Below are 19,038 nucleotides of genomic sequence, written 5' to 3' on the forward strand. Positions count from 1 at the left end.
AAACAATGCTGTGTGCTTGGCTAAAAGCGCTCGTATGTGCTTAGCCTATATATGATGGTATTTTGACCAGCTGAGAAACAGCGAATCCCTGCTGCGAGGATACCCATATTGTCAGCGTTCTCGGTCCGCTTGTTTGGTGGCACCTTGTTTCGGATGTCAGCGCTCACAGTTATTCAAATGAACCGCGCTAACAGAGAAATCGCACCAAGTTTTGATTTCATCCAACCAAGCATGCCAAGTGTGAACACACCCATAGTTTTAACTAATTAAGAACAAATTGGACTTGAAAACATCTTTGAAAATGAAAGAAATAGTCAAGAATGTAAAACATTCTAACAAATAGAAAATTCTGTAATTATTTACTCACATTCATGCTGATTCATGTCGTTTAGAATGAAATAATCCCATTTAAGAAAACTGTTTGAATTAATTCATATTTGTGACCCTGGATAACAAAACCAGTCACAGGTCGCATGGGTATATTTGCGGCAATAGCCAACAATACATTATATGGGTCAAAAATGATCAATTTTTCTTTTATGCCAAAAATGATTTGGAAAAAATCACGTTCCATGAAGATATTTAGTAAATTTCCTTCCGTAAATGTATTTTTGTGAGTGAATGCAGCATAATCGCGAACATGAATGCACAACTTTAAAAGCGATTTTCTCAATATTTCAAATTTTTTGCACCCTCAGATTTCAGATTTTCATATTGTTGTATCTCTGCCAAATATTGTCCTATCCTAACAAACCATGCATCAATGGAAAACTGACTGGAAATTTATTCAGCTTTCATGTTATGTAAATATCTCAATTTCCAAAAAAAATTTACCCATGTGACTGGTTTTGTGGTCAAGGGCTTTTCAGCTTTCACAAAGTTGTTAGGAAGCATATTTTATTTCTAGCATTGAAGAAGCACTGTTTCAAATTTAATTATACTCTAGTCTACTTAGAAGAAAAGGTTCTATATAAAACCTATATATAATTCGATTCTGTATAGTTCAGTCAAGAACCCTAGGGTTCTATATAGAACCCCATTGAACCCGCTAAAGAGTGTATATATTTCAGCTCCTGATGTGTATGCTGTAATCCGGTGTGAGGAAGACTCTGTCAGGACTAGAATTTTCCAAAAAGATGGAAGCCCTGAATTCAACACCAAAGCCATATTTTACAGCAGGAACCCAAAGTCAAAAATCTCCATTGAGGTCAGATGCTATACTACATTATATATATTGATAAAGTTTGTTTATGAGGCAAAGGGTAATTGTGTGTGTTGGATTATGCATAGCTGTGGAAAAGAGGCTTGCTGTTGGACTCCTTCCTGGGTGGAGCACGACTTCAGACAGGAGGAAATGAACAAGGACAAAACAGAGTGATTGACTTGCAGGGTGGCCAATCACAGGGCTGTGTTTTTGTAGAGACCTCCTCCAGCCAGTGCCTAACAGACCTGTGATTGGCAGGTGTGCTCAAGGCAATGCCTGATGATATATCATCAATGAACTGAACGAGACAAACAACTACATTTCATAATTAAACAACAACTAAACTTCAGCACAGAAGTCCTAAAGTCATCATATCTGCGGGACACTTATTATTGAACGATATTATTGATTTGACTGCACTTACACTATTGGATGTAAACTAAACCAAGCTGGTGAAATGAACTAATTTAAAAACTGATGATCGTTACAATGGATCTAAGGCTATGTTTACACGGAAACGATCTGATGGCGTTGCGTTATCACTTGTATTCTGCATTTAGACGAGCGTTATAAACCTGCATGGATATGGTGATGCAAAAGTGTGTGAAATTCGATGTTGTATGCACTCCAGGCGGCTAGGGGGCAATGTGAAGCCTTGTGTATGTATGAATGTATGACCTTGTGAGGTTGAACACTGGCGGCAATATAATCCAAATTAAAAATAGATGAAGACCTGGAGGGGCCTAAAATCAAAATTTCAGTTTTGCTTTCATTTAATTGCAAAAAAAAAAGAAAAAAAAAAAGACACTATCGGATCACCTCAAAACAGTTGTAGAGCACGTCCAAAGGGTAAAAAACTGTCAGTTTTAGCTGGTAGATAAAACTGTGTATCGTCAGCATGGTAGGAATTTATATACTTCTTAAAAATGGCACCCAATGGTAGCATATGGAGTGAAAAGAGAAGAGAGCCTTGAATGGACAAACTGCTGCTCATTGAGAAGGTTCTGTCTTTGAGGTAAGAGGCCAACCTGCAAGGCATCAATGATTCCAGCATAATGCTTGTCATGTTTGTCATTTTATTCACACAGCAAGAACCAGTTTATCCTGAAATGTTACAGCTGCAAAAGAAAGAAAAAAAAAAAAAAAGGAAAAGAATGTTGAAACCTTCTAAAACAGAGAGTATAAAATCCCATGAAGAATCATTTCAGGCTGTTTCTAATCCCGGAGTGTGTCAGGTAAAGACTTTCCAGAACCAGAACTTCAGGTAAGCATTTTTGAGCAAACTCAAAAAATCGTATATTGTTAATGTAGTGGAATTAAATTGATCAATACTGTATTTTACTGTACAATACTCAATACTAACTAAAACCAATATTATATTTACACTATACTTGATGTCAATTTTGTTAAAAAAGTCATTAGGGCATAATGATTTATTAACTGCTTTCAAAGACAGCTAATTTTGGGTTGTGATGTTCATAGGAACCATGGATCCAAAGCAAATGTGGAATTACGTGAAATCTCCTCCGAAAACTAGTACAGCTTCCCTTGGTATGAGAGTTTTACTCCCTAAACAATTGTTACTTGTGAACATAAAGTGTACTGACACTAATTTTGGACTGATTTGCATTTCAGTGATTTCAAAACTACTCTTACTGGGTATTCCCATTGCTCAGATTGCAATAGGTGCGTTGCAGTGAATGTGAGTACTGTATTTATTCCTTTCTGGTACCTTCAGTTATTTAAGGTGGTGTTGTGTTGCCTATCACCACAGGTGCCGTTTACCTCAAAGACTGTCCCCAGCAGCACTATATCCCAGTGTATGTGCTGGTTTGTGGAGTGTTTAGTATGTTTCTGGCCTTGCTGTCTTGTCTTCCCTGCTCCAGGGAGACGGAGGAGGGAGATCGTACTTGGCTCAGCCTCATCTGCTCTGTGTGGAACGCTCTGGTTGCTCTCTTCTTGTTCTGCTGGCTGATCAGTGGTAAGATTGGCTGGTGTATGTGGGAGGAAGAGGTCATTTAATGTGTTCATATGTCTCTGTAATATTCTGTGCATTATTCAGTTAATCCAATACAAAGAAACTTGACAAACAAACAGATTTTCATTTGAATTCTGTGAATGCAAAACACTTTCATTGTGCTTTTGTGTGTGGGATCTGCCTAACATTTGGGTGTGAATATGAACTTTTGTTCTGTAAAATATCTCAGACAATTTAACTGTCACCGTCCCGGTACCGGGACGCCTAACTTTACTTCAATATATTTCTATTAAATCCTAATCTAATTATGACAAATTATATATTGTTGGAAAGGTCTAAGACTTCTAAATAAATATTCTACCCCTTTTTTGTGTTTCAAATTATGTAGTAAGAGTAATTAATGAATTTATGACAAGAGTGCACCTAAAAAAATCTGCATCATAACAGGTCTGACCTTTGTCACAAAAAGTTGATGCACCCACTTTTAATCATTGAAACTTCTGTTTTTATGCTAAAAATTCATAATAAAACATATATTCTAGTATTTTTCAATAAAAAATAAAAAGTATAGTATAAAATTAAAATATATATGTATATATTATCCTCTAAAATATAATAATATTTTTTATCGCTTTTTTTTATTATATCACATATTTTAGTAGTTATCATAAATTAGGTCATCATTTGAAAGCTTATAAACTCAGAATTCATCCTGTGAAAACCATTTTATAATTGAACGTTGCGTTACCATAGAAACGGTACTTATTTTATCAGGCTCCTCCCATTTTGGGTATCATTATATTTCATAATTTATGAACAAATTGTTTTCTAATCTTGACAAAACACATATTGTCAGAAAGGTCTGGGTCTCGAGGTTCCAAATTTTGTGACAAAATTGATATTTGGACATAAATGTATTAATTTGTTAAGGCAGAATGTACACAACTAAATACAATGGAATTCAATGGCACCCGGTGGCTATTTTTGGTACTACGCCTAAACAAAATCTCATGGGAACTTCAATTTTTGTGATATCAACTTCAAATTTGGAACATAACTTGGTTAGATTTATGGCTTTGATTTTATAGTAATTTTAGAGTAAAAAATATTTTGTAAAATATATATTTTATATAAAATAAAAAATATATAGTACAGTATATTTGATTTACTGTGAATTAAAACTTCCATAACTTTTTCATACTTTCATTTTTTGAAGTGTTTTCACTTCAGCAATAATCTGCTGAGTGTTTTCTTTAAAACAAGACCAAACTTGGGTATATATTCCAAAGCATTCTTGAATTACAACCATTTAAGTGTGAATAGAGCATTTAACCCCCATTCTCAAAAAGGGGCGGTGACAGTTAAGGGGTTAATAGGCTGTGTAACTAAAAAAAAAAAACGATATTTCCGTTTGAACTTTGTTTGCAATTGAATTTTATAAAGAAAAAAACATTTTTGTATAGGTTTGCACTTTTGTAACAAACAATATTTGTGGTGTTTTTTTAATAGATTGGAATTTTTACTTTAACAGCTACAGACTTTAACAATTGACATTCATTAACTTAAAGGGGCTATGTAAGAATGTCTTAATCGTTTGGGGTTTTTTTGTATTATCTTGTAACAAAACTTAAAAATTGAAACCTTCCCCAACTTTCAAGGTTGTCTATGAAATCCTGTTGACTGATTTTTATGTGAAGGACTCGGGAGTTTGTTTGTTTTTTTGCCGGGAAAATCAAAAAGATGTGATGTTTACGCGAGAGCCTTTCTTCCGTTTCAGTGACACATGAAGCGAATGAATGCTTATACAATGTTCAGGATAATGCAGAAAGAGCCATTCTGGACAGTAATATCAATGTGTTATTCAAAGAAAAATGATTCATTCAAACTAGTCTCACAATACCAGATCTATAGTCTCCACATCGATCAGATGCTTTCTTAAAGGATTAGTTCACTTTTTAAAAAACTTTTGCTGATAATTTACTCACCCCCATGTCATCCAAGATGCCCATGTTTTTCTTTCGTCAGTCGAAAAGAAATTTAGGTTTTTGATGAAAACATTCCAGGATTTTTCTCCATATAATGGACTTCAATGGGAACCGGATGGTTCAAGATCCAAAAGACAGTTAATAACAGTTTCAGATGCAGCTTCAAATGTCTTTAAACTATATCAGACGATGAATAAGGGTCTTATCATGCGAAACGATCGGTTATTTCAAAACTTATTCCAAAAATTTAACTTTTCTAAGGACAAATGCTAGCCTTTCTCCATTCTGTGAGGCGCGTTTGTAACGTCACGTAATACGTAATTACGTTCAAAAGGTCACAGGCGACTTAGCCGGAAGTACAGAATCAAAATCGTCCGACATCGTTGTTTTTCCTTTTAATTTCTTTTTTTGTAAACGGTGTTTGAGCTAGTTTGCACGTTCAACCTATGCGTTCAACTTGTAAACACTGACTCTGTACTTCCGGCTACGTCGCCCGTGACCTTTTGAACGTAATTACGTATTACGTGACGTTGCAAACGCGCCTCACAGAATAGAGCAAGGCTAGCATTTGTCCTTAGAAAAGTTACATTTTTGGAATAAGTTTTGAAATATCCGATCGTTTCGCATGATAAGACCCTTATTCATCGTCTGGTGTCGTTTAAAGACATTTGAAGCTGCATCTGAAACTGTTATTAACTGTCTTTTGGACCTTGAACCATCCGGTTCCCATTGAAGTCCATTATATGGAGAAAAATCCTGGAATGTTTTCATCAAAAACCTTAATTTCTTTCCGACTGAGGAAAGAAAGACATGGGCATCTTGGATGACATGGGGGTGAGTAAATTATCAGCAAATTTTTTTCAAAAGTGAACTAATCCTTTAACTGCTGTTTTCTCACCACTGTCACTTTTGCATGATATGTCCCCTTTAAAGTTAATCATACTCTAATGTAACAGGATCAGTGAAGACTGTTTCCTCAAATAGCCAATGTCATCAAGTCGTAATCTCTAGTAATTTATATTTCTGAAATATCTCTCTCTCTCTCTCTCTTTTTTTTAACAGGCAGTGTGTGGATTTACTCTATTTACCCTCCTAACTACAACCAAACCATGGGTGGAGATCTCTACTGTAATAAGACCCTCTACTTGTTTGCATTCTGGACCACCACTCTGGGATACATTCTGTTAGCTGTGGCGCTGTTGCTCGGATGCTGTTTTCTTATCTGTGCTTGCATTTGTGCAATAGCAAAAGATTAGCGAAAGCACTGTGGGTCATCTTAAAGGTACAGTAATCGATTTCTGAGAAACACTGTTGATATTAGAAATTACCCCAAACAAACACCCCCCTCCCTTCATTCGCCCGCACCCAAAATGCATAAACACGCATTGTAAGAGTGGATGTCTCTTTCTCATAGCTGAAGCTAAGCAAAATCATGCTTTGCGACAGTGGCGTAGCAAGTAAGCCTTGGGCCCAAATCTATGCCTACCCAGATGCTATGCTTTGAGAAAAATTAGGCAAAGATGACGAATGAACAACGAGAAAGAACATACAGTACACAAGAGTAAATACGAGCAAGAGTTGTTTGTTAGATCCATACAAACAATGACACTCAAAACTGTCCTGTTACTATAGTTTACATTACAACAACAGTAAATCTTCTGTGAAACAGCAAAAGCAATGTTACTCACATATGGAGCAGAAACGATGCAACCTCTGCGTCCTTTTTCAGGTCTTCCCGCTTCGGTCTCTCCAGCGCTGGAAAGCTTTTCTAATATTAACGCGGGTCCTAAAGCTCTTGCCTGATCATAACCCGTCTTTTCCAGTGATATTCCTCTGAGCTTTTTTCTTTTGTAATGTCTCTCAGCATCTCTCTTTCTACAGTCTTCCTTCAAATCTCCCTCTGATCTCTCTCCTCCTCCATCATGCGTGTAAACACCCCTTCTGCAAATTGGCTCACTCTCTCCTCCCCCATCATGAGTGGACACGCCCCCTACTGCTGATTGGCTCTCTCTCCCCTATCACAAGTGGACACATCCCATACTGCTAATTGGCTCACTCTCTCCTCCCCCATCATGAGTGGACACGCCCCCTACTGCTGATTGGCCTACTCTCTCTCCTCCCCCATCATGAGTGGACACGTCCCATACTGCTAATTGGCTCACTCTCTCTCCTCCCCCATCATGAGTAGAAACGCCCCCTACTGCTGATTGGCTAAGGGTGTTGTGCTGCTTGGTCTGAGCCACTTTCAGAGAAATTGCTTACTGCACCTTTAATGGATATTGATGACAGTGTTCTTGATGGTTTGGAGGATAAACTCAACTGAACTTTGTGTATTAAGATATACATTTACACATATGTATTTAGTAACAAATATTTAATTGTATTTGAAGTAATTGTTTTTTTATTTTTTTGCTTGCTTACAAATGTATGGAGATTTTAAATAATAATAATCTAACATTTAATTACCTTAATACCTTAACTATTTTGAATATTCTTTGAGCTAGCAACTGAGTAACATCATCTTTATAAAACACTATATTTTAGCCACCCATGCAGAACGTGTTTTTTTATTATTCTGTTCAATTTTACAAAAATAGCATGGAAATAATCCGAGATAAAGAGTGGTAAAGAAAACAAATGTGAAAAATGTGTGCATTGCAGTCTCAGTTCAACAGTTATGACTCATGTGCAGAGCTTTATTTTCATAAAAGAATCCAGTCACTCACACACCTGACATTATCAAATCAGAAAAAATGAACATAATTGCACAGAACTGCATTACAAACCAACAAGAGTTAATCAACTGTCTTTATCAACTGTCAACTGAACAGGGAATGAATAACAAGTGAACTCAACAATTCGATATACAAGGAGACAATGACCTCTGGCGTCCAGGCTGTGACATGACAGCCTCCTTAGTCCTTTGCTACGTAGTTTAGCTAATTATTTTCTTTGTTAGGCTATGTTTTTTTTAATATTCAAAAAGAGAGCATTTTGTAATTAAATTTACACCATTTTATCTGAACATATTTTTGGGTCTTAACAGCCAAAGCCACCAAATGGCTACTTGAGAGATTAACAGTGACATAACTTAAAACTCACATCTAAAAGTAAAACTGATAACGAGTAGGCCTGTGAGTAACCTTCATTACTAAATGTAAGCTTAAACATTAAGTTGAAGTTTAGTAATAGTCATCATAAGACAATATTGTGGCATATGATGACATGATGCGCTTCCCTGAGAAGTAGAAGAATTGAATTGTCACGATGGGGAAAAAAACACTTCCGTTCAAATGTTTAGTACGATTTTTAATAGACCTATTTGTTTCATAAGGCTTTGTCACTTATGATCAATTTAACGCATTCTTTCTAGTAAAAGAATGTGAAAAAATATTACTGAGCCCCAAACTTTTGCGCTGTAGTATTGTTATTTCCGTTGCTGGTTTTAGGAAAGATTGTCTCGAGGTGCTGTTTTTATAGTAAACTGCATATAATCCATTGATTGAAATCGTTTTGGTGAGTAATGAAAAATTTCCTTTGCATTTAAATGAGCACTTCAGAAAGGTGGCCACCACGGCGGCTCTAGGTTGCACATGGCGGGTCAGTTAGGAAATATTGGAAATTACTGTCAATAAGACGGACAACAGAAGAACTTTTTTGTGAACTCTACTACACATGTAGGCTGTTTTAACCGACGCAAGAGGAAGCTTTTCTGTGAGACTTTTAACGATGACTAAATCTTACTAGTCCTATGTACTCTGCAATGTCTTATTTGACTTCTTTCTAAACTTAAAGCAGTCATTGTGCATAGTCATCAACAATGATATTCTGAGGATGGAAAATTCAAAGCCATCACCATTTTTGACATCACTTTTAGGTAAGAATCGTATTAACAATCATTTTAAGAATGTTACTTTAAAAAAATCTATGTTAAGCATGTGTGTGTGTTTTCCAAATGTCCTGGTTTCACTGTACTTGGCAAACTGTGAAACATATTCTTGTCTGAGTAATCTTTTCATTTTTCAGTGATACTGACTATTGTTGTACTGGGGGTTTTAATTGCAGCAATTGGAATAGGTAAATCATGTATTTTTACCTCATTATTCACTGTTATCTCTTACATTGTAAACAAATAATGTGGACGTATGATTCTAGTGTAATTGACAGAAACATTCACATGTTTTGTTGTACGTTACACACTGCTCTTCTCCAAAGACTGATGCACTTTTTGTTTGAATTTTCTTTTTAGGGGCCTACTTTCTGAGAGACTGTCCTGTCCAGCCTCACATCCCAGTCTACCTTATAGTATTTGGTGTATTTGTTTTGCTTGTGCTGATAGTGAGCCTAGGCTTGTTCTACGGTCTGCTCGCAAAAGACACCTTTGAATTGCTGCTATTGTCTCTGCTGGTCATCTCCGTCAGCTTCATCCTCTACCTGTTTGTTTTCTGCTGGTTCATCGCAGGTGAGTGGTTGTGGATTTGGCAAATGGGAATCATAGAAGGAGGGGTGCAGATATTTATTTTTAGAAAGAACAAATGAGAAATGTACGTGAAAGGCTCAAACTTTCTCTGGAGAAATAAAAGTTAAAGCTGTAAGCTGTTGTGATGACAGGTTGAGGAATGTGGAGCTGCAGAGTTAAAGGGACAGATGACAGAGTTCAAGATAAATCTTTTCATTACTACTGAAGCTGCCAGTTTGTTAGGTTTCAATTAAACAGCAAGCATAAACTATGCAAAAGCAGCAGCTCTTCCTTCGCTCCCAGTGTCTGAATTCAGTCACTCGTTTGCATTCACTCCTTCAAGTGAACGATATTAGTGGACTAATTTAGGGAATAGTGAATGGGGATATAGGGAGCGATTTCAAACACAACTTGTGAGTGTTTCGGGGGAATACAAAAATGTGGACGTTCGACCTGGAGTTGTCACAAAAATCTGGCGAATATAAAGTATAGCGGCCACACATTTTTCGCTTATTTAACTTAAATAAGAAGATATTGGGAGAAAATAGAAAATTGCCATTGCTGTTAAAATTTCACAGATATCAAATGAAATATGTAGCTCAACTAGAAATGTTTTCTCTGTGTATTGCAGGGAGTGTCTGGATATACTCTGTTCATCGTCCCAGTTATGACCCAACACATGAACCGAACTACTGCAACAAAACTCTGTACCTCTTTGCATTCTGGTTGAACACAGTCTGCTACGGCTGTCTGGCTGTCCTGTTGCTTTGTATTGGGTTTTCAGTGTTTTATATCTGTGTACAAAATACTTGCCAAAGACCGCAGTCATCGGCTTCAAACTCTCAGCAACAAGCGTAAGACTTCTTTGGAAAGTATTAGCCTATGGTTTTGTGGTAACAGGTTCATTAGTTCACATTAGTTAATGTTTTTTTAACTAACAATGATCAATACTTTTATTTATTAATCTTTGTTAATGTTAGTTCATAAAACTTCAGCTGTTCTTTGTTTGTTCATGTTAGTTCATGTACAAATTTTGAATTTAATATTGAAATTATATGAAATTAATATTAACTAAGATTATTAAATGCTTTAGAGGTATTGTTAATTTTTAGTTCATGTTAACTAATGGTAAATAATGAACCTTATTGTAAAGTGTTAGGGCCTACTATTTTTACATTTGGCAGATGCTTTATTCAAATCAATCAAATCAATTTTATCAATATGTTCTCAAAAACTAAAACCCATGATTGTGGCATTACTGTATATATCCTGTTTTCTAGTTCAGAGCACAGAAAAGCACCTTTTTTTTTTTTTTAGACATTATCTGTATGTATACTTTATTTCCATCTACTTCAAAATGAAGACCTAGACTTGAAGATACTGTACAGAATTACTGAATAAAATATATATGATAATTTACTCAAAACACTCAGATTTTGTCAACACGCGCACAAAAATAGGTGGTTTTTATCTTTCAGTTTGGGTTGGCTAAAACAGTTTCTCAACATTTCACCAAAGGAAGTGTTTCAAAAATACTTTGCAAGTCTGGAGACCACAGAACTGTGAAAACATACCGGTTGACTCAGAGCAGCTCGTTCAGTCCCGTTCACATCAAGTCTTCATGATGAAGCTCGTTCTGGGGGTCAGACAGCCTGAGGAAAATCAATAAGAGATAATTCACATTTCTATGGGCTGTTTAAGAAATCGTTAAAGATGGAGACTACCGAGAGAGCTGCCAGAAAATCTTTCATTGGTAAGAATATCAAGAAAGCTATATGTTTTTTTCAATAACTAATTTTTTTATTTAAAGAAATATAATTATTTGTTTGTTTTCCAGTGATGATTAACATGATTGCATGGATGATTTTAATAACAGCTACTGGATTAGGTAAAGAGCAGTTTTTATTTACAACATAAAATATATTGTTAAGAAGAAGTTAGTTTAACCTCCTCAACAATCCATTGTAAAATCACAATCGGGAATGCTGTAAATGCTTGATTTTAAAGGTGCATTGCGCAACATTTCATGTTAAAAATACCAGTTTTTGTAACCCATACATGCCTAAACAATTGCCTGATGGGCTGAATGAGCCCTTCTCTGATCACTGCGAGGGATTCGGGACAGAATTTGAGACTGGGCGTGACGTCATGTGCGTTCACGCTCACCTGACTATGTCTGGCAGGTTTGTGTATTTGCTGCCATTCGTATCAGCGAAGACAACTCGAGCGACAAAACTTTAATCAACTTTCGACAAAAGTAGAAGACATTCCAGACCCCAACACAAACTCCACGTAAGACAAAATAAAAAAAAAACTATTGTCTAGTGCAGTGTTGTAGTACTCGAGACTCGGTCTCGAGACCATATTTTAATGGTCTTGGTCTCGTCATGGACTCGTGTCCATTTGGACTCGGAATTGACTCGTACTCGAACATTTTTTTTTTTAGGACTCGGAATTATTCCCGAGTCCACTCGAGTTCAATTCAAAATATTTTTCATGATTATTAATGTATGTGAATAAAATATTTCTTTAAATTGATTGACAAGCCCAGTGATTGGTGATTTTCTAGTGCGCAACTGCGCATGACAAATTGTAATAAAATTACTTTTAACACCACCTACTATGTGGCCTTTTTACCCTAAACTGATCATATTTTTAAGTAAATTCAGTAAAATAAAAAAAAGGATTTCTCTAAGTAAATAAAAGTAAATTAGGTAATCAACCCTCACTGGTCTCGGTCTTGACTCGGACTCGACTCTCTCTGGTCTCGGTGTCGACTCGGACTCGAATGAGGTGGTCTCGACTACAACACTGGTCTAGTGCCAGGCATTGGACTAAGACGAGAGTCAACATCGGGAAGGCTTTCAACAAATGGAGAGATCTCCGGTCGGCTCTAGGGCTCAAACAGGATCCTATACAAAGTAATAGCTTATATTGTTCATGAACGTGTTTCCATAATAATACAATCATAAGGGATACAGTAAACACAAAACAGTTCAACATGGAGATAGATGGAAACAAAAAACGAAGTTTTCTACTACCCCCGTTTTCCCCTCACACATAAGTGTGTAATTTACGCAAACGCCTTTCCTTCATATATTTAAAATGACTTGCAGATTTATAACTTTATTACCTCTGAAGACATTATGACTGTAACAAAAGAATTGTGCGGCTGATGCTCCTATGGTTATGAACAGCTTGTGCAAGCGTGCGTGTGCACGTGGTCCGTGAGGTTACACCTCTGGTTGCAGTTTCGCTTCTCGCCAGAGGGGGCATAGTTCTGCAAAAACTCAGAGACTTGCGCAATGCACCTTTAATGAAGAATTGTATGTTAAGTTTAATTGCACTGTCATATGGCTGTTTGGATTAATGTTTCTAGGAACAATCCATTTTCACGAGTGCCCTGTTCAACCAAAGCTCCCCCTCTATATGGCCGTGATCGGGGCGACTGGTCTGTTTGCGCTGTTGCTCGTGTACCTGAGGAACACTTTGGATGACTGTCCGCTGGCTCGCTTCTGCGCTGCATTCAGCTTGATGCTCTGTGTATTCATTGTGTGCTGGTTTATCGCTGGTGAGGGAAAGAGATAGTTATTGACAGTCCAGTAAGTATTTTAAATATAAATAATAGTGAAACTAAAGTAAATGATGGTCGCATGTTGTTCTTTCAGGTACCTACTGGATTTACTCCATATATCCTCCCAACAATGACTCCACCAGGACTGGAAACCACTGTCATAGAACCCTGTATCTGTTTGCATTTTGGTTCAACAATATATGCTTTCTCTGTGTGTCCATACTGTTTGTCTTTTGTTTGTACACCATTTTGTACAACTACACTAATGTTGTCTGCACTGATAGAACGGCATGTTAAAATTTAGATGCAGGCCTGTATAGGTTATTAATATATCTTAATCATTTGTTACAAGATTTTCTTATAGTGGTTGTTTTATTAATATACGTTTTTATTTAATAATTAAACATTGCTTGAGTGTTGCAAATTAAAGCGACAGTTCACCCATAAATTTTTATTCAGTTCTCATTTACTCATCCTCAAACCTGCAAGACTTTCGTCCATTTTCAGAACACAAATACAGATCTTTTTGATGAATTTAGAGAGATTTCTGTCCCTTCATTGACATCCACAACTGACACTTTGACACTTCAAAAAAGTTCACAAAGAGATCATAAAACTAATCCATATGAGTTGAGCAGTTTAGTAAGCTACACTTTTTTCTGAAGAGACATGATTGCTTATGATAAATCTATGAAGAGATTTAATTTAGGCTTTTATTCACGTATAAACATTGATCAGCGAACATAAACAAGCTGAACCTCTTGCTGAAGCTCAGACGTGATGCGTAACAGAAGAATGAATCTCATTGGTTCTCGCATGTGAACCGAACATGCTTTAGCTTCCGTTTATGAGTTGATGAATGTTTATATGTTAATAAAAGCCTTTAATTCAATCTGTTTCATATAAAACAATCGTTTTGGAACGACATGAGGATGAGTAATTAATGACAGAATTTTCGTTTTTGGGTGAACTATCCCTTTAAGCAATCAAGGCACAGACTTTTATACATCTATGGTACCCATGTCTTGCTCTGCTTCCGTCTCTCTTTTTTTTTTAGCATTTTAACTTCGTTACATTCTTTTTACATGAAAGTATAGACACTTAAAATGTAACTATCAAAATACACAAATTAAAAACAATAAAAGTCATCAATTATATATATTAACCCTACTGTAAGTAGAATAGACATGTACATGTAGTAGCAAAGTTACTCGCGTCTGTTGGGGGAGCAAAAAAATAAATTCAGAATGTAAAGTCAAGTGGACCATAGAAATAAAGTGTTACCTGATTGAATAATTCATGGGAGGGTTGTTAGCAAGGAGGTCTTTGATAGGTTGTTAGAGTTGTCTGCCCCGCCCACAACACGTGCATCATCAACATCAGTTGTCCTGTCACAGCACCCGTCCCAGAAATATCATTATTCTTGGCAAGTCAACAACAATTGTTCACAAAACCTCTTTATATATATATATGTATATATATATTTTTTTAAAACAAAAAAAACGCGCTGTCAATTATACTCAAGTCCAGCGAGACGGTTGTTATGGCTGGTAGGTAAAACATTTAATCCAAAAATAGCCTGCATGTAAAATAACACACATTTTTAGAATGAATTGGGCATTTAAATAGCGCTTTTCATATGTAACGTTACACCCATTTAACGCGGCTTTGCATTTACTGAACGTTACAGAGTTGGTATGTTTTGCATGTGTAAGTAACCCGAAACCTGTTTTGCAATGCATCCCTCGTACTTAATGCATTTGTGGTAAGGTACATTATATTTATGTAAATAAATGTGTTTTCATGCGGTTTTGTTTTGTCCCGTTTTGTTGTTTTGTTATGGGTACGGTTCTGGTTAAGTTGCGGAACTAGTGGCTAAATGCTTGCAAGCAAGGGAAATGGCTTACTGTCCGTACAGTGGGTTTCCAGTCGGCGCTGCCATTTTGACGACAGGGGGCGCCATTATCACAGGTAACCAGATGCACTTGTTCATGTTTGTTTTGAAGCAAACCGATTCAACCACATTTTAACTTGCATATATTCAGCTCTTTATGATATAATGCTGTTCGAGTGATCTGGACCTCTATTATTTGTTTTAGGCTGTAATGTCGAGAATGCCTCCTATGGTTTGACCGTGTGTGCGGAGAGAACTGCGATCCAGAGAGCGGTCGCTGAAGGATACCGAAGATTTACAGCCATAGCTGTCACATGGTATGTCATATATTCCACATACTGAAATGTAGCCTTTTGAATCACACAGAAATTTTATTTTCCTTTTTTCCATCTGACCAACAGTGATATCAAAGATAGTTTTGTAGGACCATGTGGTGCATGTCGACAGGTATTAATGGAGGTATGGGTGTGCTCATATTTTATCAGTCATTACTTTTGAACATCATGGCCTTTCTCTCTTAATTTTATTTTATCATTCTCTCCAATCATGTGTTGTGTTAGTTTGGTACTGAATGGGACGTTTACCTCACTAAGCCAGACGGGACCTATAAGAAGACCAGTCTAAGAGAGCTCTTGCCTTTGGCATTCACCCCGGCTCACCTGCAAAAGACCTGAATGCACTGTCCTAAAATTAATTTATGTGGCCTTTTTAGATTTGTAAACTGTTTCCTTTTTGATCTGAATTTAGGAACTGTAGATAATTAAAATGTGAATGTACTATCTGTTCTTGAACAGTTTTTTCATTAGCTAACCCTAGTCTGCTGTTGAATGTAATTTCAGGCACAACACTAGAGAGCACTGCACAACCAGTACCGTACCAGTTCCAGTTGGTGGCTGTGATATACATAGCTGCCAACTCTCATGCAAATTGTCCGTAATACACCCGCAGTTGATTGGTTTCACATGCCACACCCCCGATTTCTCACGTTGAAGTTTCAACCTGGTCAGTCAAACGCCTGGAAGATGAGTTTTTCTATAGAGCTGGTAAGTCCCGCCCATCCGTAAAACTCCAAGTGGACCTCGTCTAGACTGAAAAGCGTCAATGCAAGTGAATGAGAGAAATAATTATTTTCTGATCCCGTTTGAATTGTGCCATGAATGTGAACATATGTTGTCTTTGAATTTTTTATATAATTTCTCATGTAACGAGTTTGTCAGTATATTGTATGATTCTTTGGCTAGCAGTTGTGGAATAGACAACGAGAAAGACTACACGTCGAATATGTGACGTCACCGCATAACACATTTTCCCTCCACAAATCACGGTGCGATAATCTAAGGAATTAGATCGAGATGCCTGTGTGTTGAAGGCGGTGAAGTGCACCAAAGGCATGTTTAGCGGGATCCGTGTGCTAGTGGGGGTGACGTATATCAAACGCGTCGAAAGAGTTGTAGTCCACAAACTGCTCTCACACAAAGTCTAACCGTATGAAAATTCTACCCGCTAAATTGTAGCATTCTTTACACGAAAAATTATATTAAAAATTCACAGACAACATTATGTTCACATTCATTGCAAAATTCAAACGGGATTAGAAAATAATTATTTTCTCTAATTCACTTGCATTGAAGATTTTTTAACCTAGAGGTCCAGCGGGGTTAGCGGAAGGGGCAGGACTTACCAGCTCAATATATCTACCTGTTGAGCCACTCGTGATTGAGTAGTTATGCCGCAAATTAGTTAAATTCCCCCGGAATCTTGAGCGAGCGTGCACGCGAGACAGAGATTGTGCTTCAAATCGCCTAGCGCGCGCACACGGCAGAGAGGGAAAGCGAGCGAGAGAGTGCGCGTGTCATCCAAACAACCCAGTTTTACAGTTTTACTGTAACTGACAGATTCCGGTCTAAAAAACACAACATGGGACGGGAGTGGGAGGGAATCGGAGTCATTCTTCCGGGATTGGGATGGGATTGGATGTTTTTTCGTGGGATTGGGATGGGACAGGATTTTTTTTTTTTTTTTGGGGGGGAGTGGGATGGGCGAGGTTTGAAAATACACTCCCATGTCACTCTCTACTACAGAGAATTCAAATGGTCGCCTTAGATGGATGTCTGTTGGTTGACCTACATTCTATGCTCTAAAGTACAGCGGTAACTAAGGAAATGCTATTTCGCTATTGTTCGATAAGCGCCACCTACTGTCAGAGAGTGAATTTGCAATTTCATCCACTCTGTCTGCTGTTTTTGTTTTGTGAGAGCAGGGCTATCACTAGGGTTGGGTATCGTTTGAATTTGAATGATTCTGATTCCGATTGCGATTCCTTGTTTCGATTCCAGTTCCTAACGATTCTCGATTCCGATTCTTTTAAGAGGCAGGGTCAAAAAAGTTTAGCTAACCTTGTTAACCAACGGCCTTTCTGAAGGAAATAATCCTTTCTGAAGGAAATACTCCTTCTGTAAAAATACTCCTTTTGTCACAAATTTAGCATTTTGCCGAGATTTTGTCATTTTTAGAAAAGTGAAGCCACACTTTGGACCGCCGACGTACGGTACTCATGTTCGACTCGCGCGGTTATGCCAACACTTCCGGTAGACTCTTCTTCACTGGTGGTGTTCAGCGGTTTCTTCTTCCGCTCGGCAGACTGAATATCGAAACTAGGAATCTAAATTTTAACTTTTGAACGATTCCGGGAAAAACTAAAAGTTAGTCCCGGTTCCAATCGATACTCGATTCTCGATACCCAACCCTAGCTATCACTAGCAGGGCGAAAGGTGGGGACTATTCTAGGGGTCCCTGTCGCTGCTCATTTGCATAAAGTAACATTTTTGTCACCTGACTCGCACTGCTTGACATTCTATCGGCTTCTAATGGAAGTTGCCAGCCCTCATTGAAAATAAATGGGATCATGTCACTTCATCCCACGTGAATGGGGCTTGGTGGCCTCACAATTTGAACCGAAATGACTGGAGTAATCATCCTGAAAACTCAGCTTTTAATATATTTAAATTGAAAATATATCTTCTTTTAAATTGTAATAATATTACAATATTACTGTATTTTTGATCACATAAATGCCGTTTTGGTAAGCATGAGAGACTTCTTTCAAAAACATAAAAAATATAACTGACCTCAAACTTCTGAACAGTGTAATTATGAACTTTGCAAGCACAAATCTATAGGAATTTATGGACAATCTCAGGCTGATTAGATTAGAACACTACAGGATGCTTTAAAGCTGAGTTTGGAAAAGACAGTGTCCCAGCACAGAGAGAATTATTGGTAATCCCTGTGACCCTGCCGCCCAGGGACTGTTTGAAATTCTCCTCACTGTGAGGCAGAAGGGGCCAACATACTGTTCTGTCACATGGGAAAAACACTCGCACATTGTTCTCTTGGTAGGCTGAGAGGGAAAGTGAACATTGGCAGGAGAGCGAATTTTTCCGAGTATTTATTTGCTGAACAACCCCATAAAAGTTCAAAATAAAGAGGGAAGCACAGTAGAGTTGGAAGTACAATGTTCATTGTGATGAGATTGCTATTGGAAGGAATCATGACAACTACAGTCATGAGATAAAGTAAGTTACTGACTGCACATTGCACAATGCTGGTCGAGCCAACAACAAGTGTGGAAAGTATGCCATGTGTCATTATAAAATCCCTCACTTGTGTTGTTCCGTCCTTCCATTGTAAAGCAAGCAGGCATATAGGCATGTACTTTTTCTGGAAAAGAAAAGAAAAACAGACATAAAATGAAACATGTGTTTTAGCCTTCATTTTCATATATGAAACAACTCATCAAAGGCAATCAGGATAAGCAATTTTCTTTCTAATGTTTTACTTGAGGGAAACTTGCTTTGATAGATCTCTTATCAACAGACATTATCTTGATCAAATTATCCAGCCTTTGTGTGCAGGATCTTTGTTACAGAAAGCTCAACCCAATG

The 19,038-nt window shown here is 37.3% G+C and overlaps 5 protein-coding genes across 10 annotated transcripts in view; all 5 read left to right on the top strand.

Annotated features, from left to right (window-relative positions):
• Positions 1 to 1,999, top strand: part of LOC120469675 (calpain-5) — a 56,113-nt gene extending 54,114 nt beyond the window's left edge. For all 4 annotated transcript variants that reach the window (XM_039658804.2, XM_089130688.1, XM_039658805.2 and 1 more), the window contains 2 exons: positions 1,071 to 1,207; positions 1,291 to 1,999. In XM_039658804.2, the coding sequence (XP_039514738.2) occupies positions 1,071 to 1,207; positions 1,291 to 1,455 (302 nt within the window). In that variant the 3' untranslated portion in view covers positions 1,456 to 1,999. The remainder of the gene's footprint in view (positions 1 to 1,070; positions 1,208 to 1,290) is intronic.
• Positions 2,000 to 2,200: 201 nt separating this feature from the next.
• Positions 2,201 to 8,005, top strand: LOC120469677 (transmembrane protein 272). 2 transcript variants are annotated; one of them, XM_039658811.2, is made up of 5 exons: positions 2,201 to 2,468; positions 2,687 to 2,755; positions 2,840 to 2,890; positions 2,979 to 3,185; positions 6,230 to 8,005. In XM_039658811.2, the coding sequence occupies exons 2-5, from the start codon at positions 2,692 to 2,694 to the stop codon at positions 6,421 to 6,423; spliced, it is 516 nt and encodes a 171-aa protein (XP_039514745.2). In that variant the 5' UTR covers positions 2,201 to 2,468; positions 2,687 to 2,691; the 3' UTR covers positions 6,424 to 8,005. The 2 variants fall into 2 exon arrangements, with proteins under 2 accessions (XP_039514745.2, XP_088986836.1); XM_089130710.1 differs by lacking the exon at positions 2,201 to 2,468 and having other exon boundaries at positions 2,677 to 2,755.
• A 664-nt stretch (positions 8,006 to 8,669) lies between these two features.
• On the top strand, positions 8,670 to 11,001 carry LOC120469673 (transmembrane protein 272). Of its 2 annotated transcripts, XM_089130708.1 has the most exons (6): positions 8,670 to 8,881; positions 8,963 to 9,044; positions 9,194 to 9,244; positions 9,417 to 9,629; positions 10,258 to 10,480; positions 10,944 to 11,001. In XM_089130708.1, the coding sequence occupies exons 2-6, from the start codon at positions 9,002 to 9,004 to the stop codon at positions 10,993 to 10,995; spliced, it is 582 nt and encodes a 193-aa protein (XP_088986834.1). In that variant the 5' UTR covers positions 8,670 to 8,881; positions 8,963 to 9,001; the 3' UTR covers positions 10,996 to 11,001. The 2 variants fall into 2 exon arrangements, with proteins under 2 accessions (XP_088986834.1, XP_088986835.1); XM_089130709.1 differs by lacking the exon at positions 10,944 to 11,001 and having other exon boundaries at positions 8,717 to 9,044; positions 10,258 to 10,932.
• Positions 11,002 to 11,127: 126 nt separating this feature from the next.
• LOC148998517 (transmembrane protein 272) lies at positions 11,128 to 14,688 on the top strand. The gene is made up of 4 exons (XM_039658802.2): positions 11,128 to 11,379; positions 11,464 to 11,514; positions 13,006 to 13,197; positions 13,295 to 14,688. The coding sequence occupies exons 1-4, from the start codon at positions 11,340 to 11,342 to the stop codon at positions 13,495 to 13,497; spliced, it is 486 nt and encodes a 161-aa protein (XP_039514736.2). The 5' UTR covers positions 11,128 to 11,339; the 3' UTR covers positions 13,498 to 14,688.
• On the top strand, positions 14,609 to 15,871 carry LOC120469674 (zgc:103586). Its single transcript, XM_039658803.2, has 5 exons — positions 14,609 to 14,750; positions 15,061 to 15,171; positions 15,300 to 15,411; positions 15,496 to 15,553; positions 15,655 to 15,871. The coding sequence occupies exons 1-5, from the start codon at positions 14,744 to 14,746 to the stop codon at positions 15,766 to 15,768; spliced, it is 402 nt and encodes a 133-aa protein (XP_039514737.1). The 5' UTR covers positions 14,609 to 14,743; the 3' UTR covers positions 15,769 to 15,871.
• Positions 15,872 to 19,038: the final 3,167 nt, after the last annotated feature.

The sequence above is a fragment of the Pimephales promelas genome, chromosome 1 (assembly GCF_988280905.1).
Source record: "Pimephales promelas chromosome 1, fPimPro1.hap1.1, whole genome shotgun sequence".
NCBI classification, from domain to species: domain Eukaryota; kingdom Metazoa; phylum Chordata; class Actinopteri; order Cypriniformes; family Leuciscidae; genus Pimephales; species Pimephales promelas.